Below are 13,102 nucleotides of genomic sequence, written 5' to 3' on the forward strand. Positions count from 1 at the left end.
TTGACATTTCTTATGCCCCAAAGGGATAGTTTGCAAAAACGGTTTCTGAGATCAAGAGTCACATTTAATAGTAATAATTTCCACCTGCTGCCATATATCCTCAGAATATTTGCAGGGGTTTCTTTCTTTCATCCAAGGATCGCTGGGCACTTCACAAACAGTAGTTAATTAAGACTTAGACCCCTTTGAAGTTGGTGCTATACCCATACAGATGGATAAAGTATAGAAGGGAAAAGTTAATTGAGTCAGTCCAATGCCACATGGTAATTCCATGGCAGAGCCAGGAACAGAATCCAGGATAACTAGTTCCTAGTCCTATGAAGAAATACTAAGATCTTAGATAACAAACTGTTTATAATTCATCTAGAATTATCTTTCCCCCTTTTAGTGGAAAAAAAATTCACTCACCCTCTCTCTTCTTGAACTTTCTGGGCAAGAATAATCTAAATGATTCCTCCAACAACAAAGATCAATTTTAGAGTGGGTGTCTTAACTACATTATATGACAGTGCTATTTGGGAATACTAATTGAAACACTTAACCTTTTTGTTCCTTGACATCAGTATATATGCTTGTTTGAAATTGTTTTTCTCTTGAGTTTTGGGTTGAGTTCTTCTCTCCTTGGCACTACCTTCCCACAATTAAATCCAGGCTGGATAATACAAATTTTATTAAAATTACACAAAGTTGATATTCTTTCTCATTTAAAGCCTATATTGTAGAATTACGTTGCTTTATTATAATGATGTATGCTGGGGGATGGATGATGGGGGGTAAAATGGGAGAAATGGTGGAATTAAATTGGGAAAGTAAAAAAGGAATTGGGGAGTGGGTAAAAACTAACACTGGTCCTCTGAAAGGAAGTATACTCACCTTGTTCTTTTGCATTGTTTGCTGCTTAACTTCTCAGATGTTTAGGACTTGGTTTCCTGATTATGAGTTCCTTGCACCAAGATGGTTTGGGTAGACAAAGGCAGGTTCCAAACTGAGAAACAAACCTAATTTTCTCCATTTCTATTCCTGGAGTCTAGGCCTTTTTCCACTTTTGCCTAACACTGCCTGTAACCATGGGCACCAGCACTTCTATAGCTCTGATAAAAATCATATACAACTCTCTATGATATACAATGCATCATTTTTGCCATACAATTGAAGCAGCTCTGTGGGTAACAAGTATGCTCCATGGAACAAAATGCCATCTTGGCTAGCACTGAAGGAAGCTACTGCTAATTTCCTCTAAGTTTATTCTCTCTTTCAGTATTCAGAATCACTGCAAGGTTTTTAGTTCCTGGCTTCTTTCCCTTTCTGGAGAAATAAATTGAAATTCACTTTGTGTTTTTATTCCTATAGTTTTCACTGAATGATGTTTCCCTTTAAGCAAAGCATCTAGGAATGCCTGCCTGTGAGAATCTAGACATTCTCTTTTAAGGTAGGGTGGCTGCTTTGAGGAAGGTCTCAATGACTATACCTAGACCCCTTACTTTAATATGGGCTTCATTTCCTTAGCTATAAAACTATTTTTGTCTTTGCCTTACCACTGCACTGGGATAGTTAAAATGGGGAATGTTGACTAAAAGTTTCTAAAGAGCTTGAAAGCCAAACAAATTTGGAGTCTAATGTAAGACTATAGGAACCCATTGTATTTTTTTTTTAAATAAAGCACAACAAAAATACTATCAACATGTGCTGGGATTGTTATTTTGTTGGTGTGGTAAATTCCTCCATCAGTGTAGATCACAACCTTTCTCTTAAATTCTAGTCTTCAGGGAGCAACTTGTCCACATGGTCTTTATGGCTTTAAAACTGAGCATTCCATTTCCTACCGTATACTGTATGTTACAGTGAAAGAACATTGGACTTGGAGTTATAGGATAAGGGTTCAAATCTTAGTACTCATTTACCTTTGGACAAGTTTTTAATTTCTCTGGTTCTTTTTCTCTTTTGTAAAAGAAATTGGACTAGATGATCTCAAATATCCTTTCCAGTTCTATGGTATTTTTGTCTGGTAAAGGCAAGCAGGATAGTTTATAATAGGGAAAGATTGGAGCTAGGGAGGCCAGTCAGGTGTTTTATTATAATCCATCCACAAGGAAATGAAGACATGGATTAGGGTAGTTGTAGTGGGAAAAGAAGGGACAGGTATGAGGCCTGTTCTCATGGTATTTAGGATTAGCAGAAAGAATCCTGGTTTTTTAGTCAAGACATTCTAAGTTCTATTCCTAGTCCTTAACTGTATTATGTTGGACAAATTCTCTCTCTAGTTCTTAGTTTCTATATTTATATAGTTATAAGATTGGATGAGATAATTTCTCAGGCTTCTTCCAGCTTTAGGGATCTGAAAACTTCAGCAGAAGCTAAGTTATGATTAGTCATGAAGAATGGAGAAAAATTTTCTCTTCCCTCCATCCTTTGTTACACCCATTCCTTTGGTGGTGACTGTATTTAATATACTTAGTACCTCAGATATTCTAGCCCTTGCTGGCAAATCTTTTCTGTGTTCAAGTGCCCAGAGAACAAATTCAAGCTGTCTGTGAGCCCCAGATTACCAGAGAATTCAAAAAGTCCTTGCTTTGGGTAGCTGGACAAAGGGGTGGGGCACACAAAAATGTGGGTGCTGGGAAAAGGGGAGTCAGAGCAGCTCCCCAAGTACCCATTGTGCACACTTGCATGTGTCTTCACCGATACTGTTCTGGCCACTGTGCCTAAGTGCTATCCATTCTTACATATGGATATAGATAGGGATATGGATGTAACAAATATATAGATATGCTTACATATCTATACTTAGATATGCGTAAGTGCCTGTTGACTATATTAGGTTCAATATGGTCTTTTGCACGTAAGCAATAGTGATCTCCATTTTTAATCTATTTCCAGGGGAAAAAATGCACTCATCACATCAGAAACTAAAGGAAAGGCAAGAGAATTGTAACCAAGGTTGAGCAATCATGGCTTTTTCCATAATTTACAGAATTTAGGGGGGCCAGTGCCAACAATCATAGGCACTAGGAGAGCAGCAATGAGTTTGTTCTCAGGATATATAATCCCCAACACTACCTCTCCCATACCCAGGTAAAGGTAATCTTTTATATCCTTAACAAATACTTCTAGATCCTAGCACCACTCCTCCACCTTATACCTAAGCCCATAGTGACTTTTCCATTCTCCCCAAGAAATTCCCAAGCTAGCCCAGCCCATAAGAACATCCAGACACAGAGTGAATGCTGATGAAATTTATTAACTGAAAAGGAAACACAGGCTTGGCATATGTCTGAGGCAGTTGAATAATTCTATCCATGGATGGGTTCAAGGATAGGAAAGCTCACCCACAGTTAAGGGAAGACAAGTCCTTGAAGCAATGAGTTTCAGTTAGAAAGTCTTTAGCCAATCTGGAAAGAGGAAGTAGTAGTTAAATTCTGTCCACAAAGTCCCTGGATCAGGAACACAAGAACAGGGAAAAAATGTTGAATTATGTTGGACCTTGGAGGGTAAAATGGTTTTTAGCCCGTGGTTCATATGCACAAGTCCTATCAAAACTTGGGAAATTTTTGCTTTCTTGATACCAGTCTGGAAAATGTTTGCTGGTACCCAAAACCGGCCTGGATGGTTTAGTTGCCAGATGAAGCAGAAGCAGAGGCAGATGCAGAGGCCGATGCCAATTCATCTTGGAGGGCCTCGTTGTATTGGGACACCCAGCTCGAAGGCTCCCGATTCTGAATCTTTGCCACAAAGCGAAGAACTTGCATCTTGCTTGTCTCATGGGCAGCTCTGGGTCCCCAGAGGAATTCATACTCAGGAGGCTCGGAATGGGGGACTCGAATATACTCCAAATATTTCTGGCGAACAAACTCATCCTTGACAAGCTTCTTGACATCTCCAAAGGTCTTATGTCTTTTCTCTGGATCAACCCGGAGCTTCTTGAGGACATCCCAGACCAGAGACTCCCTGGCCGAATTGCCCTTCATGAAGATGAGGCTCAGGATCACCATGAGGAGCCCCATCTTGGCCACACCTTCATCAGCCTTCATACCATCCCCCTCCAGGCGCTCCAGCTTGTTGATGAGGATGTAGGCATGGTGCTTACGGTCAATCTCTGTGAGCTGCAGGCCGAAGACCTCCTCCAGAGTCTGGCCAGCACGCTCAATGATCACGGAGGCCATGTCCTTGTAGTCTTGCAGGACGGTCTTCACCATGTCCGCCCGACGGATGGGCACTTTTTTCTGGTCCTTCACCAGCAGGAATTGCACCAGCTCATTCACCTTCTGCTGGATTTGGGCCTCAGTGCGCTTGGCTGGCTTCTTCTGGGCCTGGGAGGAGGTAGAGGAAGAGGAAGAAGTGGAGGGCATCGGAGGGGTAGCAGATGGCCCGGGTTCCTCACACCCCTCCTCCTCCATGACGTCATCTACCTGGGAGGGGCCGGCCTGGGCCAAGGCCTGAGCCAGGGCCTCGACGTGAGCCTGGCTGAAGCCAAGGCCACCGCCCCCGCTACTGGTGCTAGGGCCGCTTGTTTCGCGGCTCCCGCTGGGACCGTCTCCCCCGCCGCTGGTGCTGGGGCCGCTCGCACCACTATCGTCGTAGCCGCCGCCGCCGCCGCTAGTGCTCGCGCGGGGAAGGCCTCGGCCCTTCTTTTTCTGCGACATGCCGATCCCCCTCGGAACGAACCCCGGGGCCAGAAGAGGCCTCTTTCAGTCCGGACACAGCCGGATCGTTCAGGGCCGCTGGCTCCCTCTAGCCAACACGCCCACTCACGAAAGCCACGGACTGACCGACCGACCGACGGACGACAGAAGCTGTACAGTCCCTCTCAGGCAGACCCTGACTGGCAGCGCGCCCACGCAAGGCCCGGGAACGTGCACGCCCCTGCGCTCTTGCGTGAGGTGAGGAGGGGGTTCGCGGAGAAGAGTCTCAGGCCAAGTGCGGTGTTGGGCGGAGCAGCAGCGGCGGCAAAAAAAACAAAAAAAAAAACCCCAACAACAACAACAACAAAACGAGAAAGAGGCTGGATGCGGGGCCCTTTGTTTTCTCCCTCCCCCGCCCCGTTCCTAACCCAAAACGAGGCTTCTTCGCAGTGTCTCGCGGGAGTACCCGCTACTTATCATGTTCTGTTTTCTAATCATTTCCTCCTATTTAAGAGGCTGAAGCGTGGTAAAGAGGGCCTTGGTGAAACCTCTCAGAGTGAAACGTTCTTGGAGCACGCACCTGCGCCGGCTGTATCCTGGCGGTCAGCTGGGAACAGACTCAGACTTAGTTAGGCCTTTGGTTTCTTCCTTCTCTGGCGTCTCTGCCTCTTTCTTTGACAGAAACCTAGGGAAGTATTTACATATGAAAAACACACTGGTACTAGAGAGAGTCTCCGGGTCTGGTGTGAAAGAGGAGTAGCTTTTTCAGGTCAGGGAGGGGAAAGAAGTTCTCCAGCCTTAAGGTGCCTCAGTTAATTAAATCCTCATCCATTAAAAGAGGGGTCCTGATGAGGTCATAGGCCCCTTTCTAATACCTGCGACTTTGGGGGGCAGATAGGTGTCTAAGTGTATAGATCACCAGGCCTAGAGACTAGAGGTCTTGGGTTCAAATGTGATCTCAGATACTTCCTGACTCTGGGATCCTGGGCAAGTCACTTAACCTCCGTTTCCTAACCCATATTGCTCTTCTGCCTTGGAATCAACACACGGTACTGATTCCAAGGCAGAAGGTATGGAATTCAAAACAAAACAAAACAAAAAAACCCTACCACCACCACCTATGACTTTAGGTACATCATCAACACTTTTGTACCTCAGTTTCCTTATCTGTAAAATGAAGGTATTGATGAGATCAACTTTGATTTAATAAACTTGTTTCTGAAATCATATAATTGGCAGGTTATTTTGGTGGTTAGTCAGAAGATTTTGGTTCAAGTCCTTCAAAATATTCAAAACTTTACTTCCCAACTGTTTAAAAACATGGCATCCTTCTCTGGATTTGTGGGAACTCTCAATAAGGAAAGGCAGTACCTGGGAATAAAACCATCTCAGAGAGCATCTGAAATCTGTGCATTAAACAGCTAGCAGTGTGGGACTGTCACAGCAAATAATGTACACTCTTCTTGGTGGCAAGTGACTCAATCAAGTACAGCACTGGCCATTGTCAGAGGCCTGTAGAGCCTGACCCTGAAGATAACACAATTGTTTGGGGGGATCCTGCTGGTACTCAGAGTGGTATACTTCCTGTGAAACTGAGAACTGTCACTATGGCACCTTTCACTGCAGACTGTGACATCATGCTATTGATATGAATGGCCTGCTCTTGGTTTCCTGTATCTGCAGCATGGGTCTGCAATCACAAGAAGCTTAGCAATGGCAGTTTATTAAAAAAAAACGTTGAGTTCTTTCTTTCCAGAAGAGCAAATGTTGCCAGAAGCTCAAACCTGAGAAATCCTGAGAATTATCCTTAATCCCAACCCAATCCATGATCAACTGTGGTTCACCCAAACATGAACAACCTGACATTTGGGGTCTCAAGCTTACCAAGCACAGACCCTTAATCTAATCAGTCAATGTCACCCTGACTCAAAAATGGAAAGTTTTTAAAAAATCAATGATCTTGTGAAAAAATGTTCTAAATCCCTCCTGATTAGAGAAATGCAAATCAAAACAACTCTGAGATACCACCTTATTCCTAGCAGATAGGTGAATATGGCAATAAAGGAAAATAATAAATGTTGGAGGAAATGTGGCAAAATTGGGACACTAATGCATTTCTCGTGGGGTTTTGAATTGATCCAACCATTCTGGAAGCCAATTTGGAATTATGCCCAAAGGACTATAAAAGAATACATGTCCTTTGACCCAGCAATACCACTACTAGGTTTGTATCCCAAAGAGATTTTTAAAAAATATGAGAGGATCTGTTTGTACAAAAATATTTTTTGCTATGCTTTTTGTGGTGGCCAAAAATTGGAAAATGAGGGTGTGTCTATCAATTGGGGAATGTCTGAACAAATTGTGGTATATGATGGTGATGGAATACTATTGTGCTATAAGGGATGATAAACTGCTTGACTTCTATATGAACTGAAAAGACCTACATGAACTGATACAGAGTGAAATAAGCAGAACCAGGAGAATATTATATACAGAAATGAAACATTTCGGGATGATCAAATGTGAAAGACTTTGCTACTAATAACAATGCATTGATCCAGGACAACTCTGAGGGACTTATGAGAAGGAATGCTATCCACATCTAGAGAAAGAACTGTGGGAGTAGAAATCCAAAGAAAACATATGATTTATCACTTGTTTATATGGGGATAGGATTTGGAGTTTGGGTTTTAAAAGACTGCTCTATTACAAAAATGAATAATACGGAAATAGGATTTGAGTGATAATGTGTGTATAACCTAGTGAAATTGCTTGTCAACTCTGGGAAGGAGGAAGGAAGAGGGGAGAGAGACAAGAAGAATCATGTAACCATGGGGGAAAAATTTAAAAATTAAAAAAAAGGAAAGTTTTGACCCTTATTATTAGAACCTTATCTGACTGAGCCCCGGAGGAGGGGGCACTATGTCCCCTGCTTATATATTTGCTGACATTTTCATTTTGGGGGGAGATATCTCAAGCTAAATTTTTATACCTCCAGCAAGCCTTGCTACCACTAATACTAAATATTGTTGAACAATTCATGTTGTATAATTTTGGTAATCTAAGAGGTAATAGTAATATTGCTTCTGTGATTCACTGCTGGCTGGAGTCTTTACCAATATCCACAATATACCTGAGAATTATCTTAGTTGAGCTACCAGATCTGGACTCTTGAGCTACAATGTACTCTGTTTGGGCATCCAGATTTTCCATGGCATCTGCTATGAAGGAAGTATCTTCAGAACTGGGAAAATTCAATGATAACTCTTCTCATTGTATGGGGACAATTGGTACTAATGGTTCTCATCATATATTCTATCTGACTATTTCAGGAGTTTGATGTGGGCATCTTCCAAAAGAAAATGAAGATAAACCCCTCTCTATTGAGGATTTATAGAGGATCACCACAATCTTGATATTGTCGATATTCTCCTTAGAGGGTATCTTCTGTCCTAGGAAGGGTCTGACTTGGGTACAGAGCCTACTGATGATGAGAATGGTAGTTTTGTGGCACTAATGGATCCCGTAGCCATACCCCCTTGAACACAGGTTTTCTAATGATTATGCAGGGATATCAAGATCCAGTGAGGCAGCCAAGTTAGCAAGGCCCTTATAGTGATGGTGAGGACATGGGTCTCTTCCCACTGCCTAATCCACCAGCATATGGGCACCACCACCACTTTAGTATGATGATGAGTAGCTTGTTATTACTCAATGTAATGACACCAGAGCTCTTAGGGCAGCAATAATGCAACCTTGATATCAATAACAGGGACTAACCATTAATTATCTCCTATTAACATCCCACTGAGCATTGTTTTTTTTTTTTAATGTAATGCCGCTAGGTTTTGTGTAGAACTGCCTCACTGTTCCGGAATGTCTCATCTATTCCTAATGATAATCAGTCATTAAATATTTATTAAGTGCCTGCACTTGGGGGCTCCAAAAAGATGCCAGAGACAGCCCTTGCCCTCAAGGAGTTTACAATCTAATGATAGTATTTTGGTTTGATTTTTTTTTTTAAAGATTAGGAACTTTACAAACATCAACGTTTCCTAATGCAAAGAAAAGGAAAAGAGAACAGAATTTGGCAATGAATCTGTCTTACTTATAATATGTTTTTCAAACTAGATAATACATTGAACACATTAGTTCAAACACTTCTCTGATTGTCTATGTCCTCTTCTGAAATACTTTCTTATGTTTAGAAGGTGCTTCCTTAATGCTTTTTTATGTTGCTCTCATTTCCCTTCATAATTCTTTCCCTGCTCATCCCCCAAGATACCATTGTGTTTTAAGTAGGCTCCTGCAGTCTTACCTCCACTTTTCTTTTTTCACTTTTGGTCCCAAGTCTCTCTCTTCTATAATTCCAACCCAAAGACGTTGGACTAAGCCATTGACCTCTTTGGCCTTTGTTTTCTTTATGTAAAAGAAGACTTGACTAGGCCTCAGAAGTCCCTTCCAACTCTAAAACTTAGGATCTCATGTTCTCATATGCTATTTGACCAAAATCCTAGCAAGTACCTGATGACCATCGTTTTCATTAACTTTGATATAAGATTTTGGGTAAGTTACTTAAACTTAATCCCTATAGATGCTTCATTTTTACAATGAGTAGTAATACTTGGCTTTGAATCCTGCCCCTGCTGTTGCTACTTCTCTGACCTTGGTCAAGTCCTAACCCTATCTAGAACTTTGTTTCCTCATATGCAAAATTAAGTGATTGGACTAAATAATTTCTTTTTTCTTTAAACCCTTACTTTTTATCTTAGAATCAATACTGTGTATTGGTTCTAAGGCAGAAGGGAGGTAAGGGCTAGACAATGGTAGTTAAATGACTTGCCCAGGGTCACCCAGCTAGGAAGTGTCTGAGGCCAGATTTGAACCTAAGACCTCCCATCTCTGGACCTGGCTCTCAATCCACTGAGCCACCTAGCTGTCCCCTAGATTAAATAATTTACAAGGTCTCATTTAGCTCTAAATTTTGTAGTTTTAAGATGATATCCTCTTAATTTGTTGTGGCAGCTAAGTGAATAGAAAGTCAAGCCTAGAGTCAGGAGGACCTGAATTCAAATGTGACTTTAGATACCTTCTAACAGTGTGACCTTGGACAAATCACTTAGCTTCATTTGCCTAGTCCTTGCCCTTTCTATCTTAGAGTTGTTACTTGTACAGAAAGTTAGGGTTAAAAAAATAGATGCTATGATTTCCTTATTATTTATTATTAAACCCTTTTTGTTTGTGTGTATGTGTAGAGAAATACACTATTCTGAGTCTATAATTCCTTATTTTGTGATAATAGTTCTCTTGGTAATTTTTTTTTAAATTATATAAACGGCCCCATCTACTCTTCTCTATGTCCCTCAGGAAACTGGAAATAAAAGTGGTTTGCCTCTAGTCTGACATGATCCACTAATGGCTCCTCATGACCTCATTAAGATTTAATATTTATTCATTGAGAAATAAGAAAAAGAAATTAAAACATTGTTTAGAAAATTAATAAAACACAAAGTTCAGATAAGACAATAGCTTTAAAATGCAACTATTTGTTACTAACAAGAACTCCGTGTCTCCTGTAGCATTGGGCAAGTAAGCTACATTTGGTCATTTCAGTGCTTTACGGGAGTGAAGAATTTCTGCCTCTTAATGACATTGTGTAATAGGTCTCTTTTTGTATAAATTTGTAATGCATGCGTTAAGTTTTAGAGCAGGATTTTGCAACCTGGGGTCTATGAACTTTTTTAAAGAAATATTTTGGTAACTATTTTGATATAATTGTTTTTACTTTGTAATTTGTCTCTTATTTTATGTACTTAAACACATTAATCAGAAAAAGGGTCCATATACTTCATTAGACTGCCAAAGGGGTCCATGACATTAAAAAAAGTTAAGAACTCTTGTTTTGGAGGGAGGCAACTGGTTCAGTGGATGGAGCTAGGGTAAGGAAGTACCAAATTTGTGTCCTGCCTAGCTTTGTTTCCCAGGACAAATTACTTAACATCTCTAAAACTCAGTTTTCTCATCTGTAAAAATGGGTAAAATTTTTACTAACCTTACAGAGTTATTGTGAGGTTCAAATATAATAATATTTTGTGAAGTGCTTTGTATACTTTGAAGTACTTTATATATCTCTTTAAAAGTTGGTTATTATGATTATTAAGACTAGATGTCATCATATAAAATGTAGGCAATAAACCTGGAACAAAGCTTTCTGGAAGAATGATCTAAATAAATAAACAACAATAATCATAATAACACACTATACTTTTATAAGACTTTCATCAGGGATCTCAAAGCACATTATTAACATTAACTCATTAATCCTCACAACACTCCTGAGAGGGAAGATTAAGTATTTAAAGTTGCAATGACTATTGCTATCATTATCCTTCAAACAATTCCAAGCTATTGCTGGTGTTCTTTGGGGAATCTTTTTTAGGGACTTGAATCTTTTTTGCCAATACTGCTAAACAATGTTTTAATTTCTCCTCCTTTTCTTATTCCTCAATGAAGCAAATATTAAATCTGCTATTCTCTAAAAGGGGTCATCAAAGAGCAGTGAGTGGGTAATGTCACACTTGGGGTGAATCACTTTTCTTTCCAGTTTCCTTGTTGGAAAGACTCCATTTAGATCCAACTCTCTGAAATTAAGCCCTGCTTTTATTTTTAAAATATGAGTGATGTTTATGACTTCAGCCCTTATCTCTTTAGGTAAGGGCTGGAGAGGTTTCACTCTACATGCAGCATCCTGTTTGTTCTGATACCATTTAAATGTGAACAGTGTCCTTAATACCAAAGCATCTTAGCCTTGAGTACAATTGGTTTCATCGTCTACATGTAACTACATGTCAACTCTTGTGTTGTGTTATGCAGGTACAGTTCTATCTATATATCCATGGAGCTGACACCTCTTCAGTACCCCTGCTCAAGAAGAATTAGGTCACCTGAAATTTTAGGAAGAATAATAACCAGTAAGGTAGGGAAGTTCACAAAACCAAGACCCATTGGTTTGATAAAGAAAAGCAGGAGTTCAACTGCTCATGGAAATTTGAAAGGATATGAAATTGTTCTTCTGTATGTTTGAGCACTATTTCTTTTTAATTCTTTTACTTCAATTCAATTTTATTTTATTTTTTAGTTCCAAGCTTTCTCCCTCTTTCCTGATCTTTTCTACTCCTTTAGAAAACAAGAAAAAATAAAAACCATTACGGATATGAATAGACATGCAAAGTAAATTTATACATTAAACCATATTCCAAGAAAAGAACTACTTATTTCTTATATTAATAGTTTTTAGTTTTATCCTAATATAGTTGATATTGAGAAATACTAATATGGAGACTTTAAAGCAAATATGGAGCAAATCTTCCATTAAAATCCTAAATTTGAATTACATTTTTATTAAATAGAAGAAAATCTTATACATTTTAACAAAGTAAAAACATGAAACAATATTTGCTTTGTGTTCTATTGCAAATGCATGTCTGTAATTTTGAAGTTCTATTGTCTTTGATTTTCTTATGTTTTTATATCTTTTTTTAGTATGTATACTGTTATCCTTTTGATCTTCCTTTGTATGATTTCATGTTTTTCAATATTTTCTAGTCTTTATTGCTACAATTTTTAACTTATTTAATTACATTAACATGCCATAATTTATCATTCATATAGTTTGTTTAGTTTTTATTTTTTGCTATGATAAATAAAACAACTATAAATATATTTGCACAAATGAGCCCCCTTTCTCTCCTTCATTTTAATGATAATTTTTGGGGAAAGTTCTAGCAATGGAATTGATCACTTTTGTGTCTTATCTATTGTGATTTTGCTTTCCCAAGTAACTCCATTGCTCTGTAGTCTCAACTACAACATAATGGATTTCCTCTTTGTTCTAATAACATTGACTTTTCTTCTTTCTTTTGCTATTTTTTGTGGATTTAAAGTTTAATACATGATATCTTAATGCTGTCCTGATTTATAGTTTTCTTGATTTTTTAAGAATTTAAACAGTCTGAAATGTTGATGCTTCCTTTCTAAGTTGTTTGTCCAGTCTTTCTCATTTAGATTGTAAATTCCCATTTTTTGTATCAAGTGTTCAAGATATTTGGGTATATATATATATATATATATATGTAATATATATAATATACATACACATATATTACATACATGTGTATGTATATATGTTATATATGTAATATATAATATACATACATATATATAAATACATAGTAGATGAGAGAATAATTTTAAAAAATATATCTTGAGTTTCTGAAAAGTATAGGCTATCTTGATGATTTTTGAAAGCAAAGATCCTCCATTCATCCATCTGTTCATTTATTCAAATGATTATTCAAAAAATCCAATACAAAGGTAAATAAAGATGATTATTAATTCTTCATCTTGAAGGAGATTGCAATTTAACGTGGGGGACATAATGTAATGCAATATGTATGAAATGCCATGAGGGTAGTACAAAAAAC

At 38.8% G+C, this 13,102-nt stretch overlaps 1 protein-coding gene across 1 annotated transcript; it reads right to left on the reverse strand.

Annotated features, from left to right (window-relative positions):
• Window positions 1-3,218: 3,218 nt before the first annotated feature.
• On the reverse strand, window positions 3,219-7,492 carry LOC100617402 (non-structural maintenance of chromosomes element 3 homolog). The gene has a single exon (XM_003342008.4). It carries the CDS (start codon window positions 4,638-4,640, stop codon window positions 3,609-3,611), a length of 1,032 nt encoding a protein of 343 aa, XP_003342056.1. The 5' UTR covers window positions 4,641-7,492; the 3' UTR covers window positions 3,219-3,608.
• Window positions 7,493-13,102: the final 5,610 nt, after the last annotated feature.

Source organism: Monodelphis domestica, chromosome 5 (genome assembly GCF_027887165.1).
Source record: "Monodelphis domestica isolate mMonDom1 chromosome 5, mMonDom1.pri, whole genome shotgun sequence".
Lineage (NCBI taxonomy): Eukaryota > Metazoa > Chordata > Mammalia > Didelphimorphia > Didelphidae > Monodelphis > Monodelphis domestica.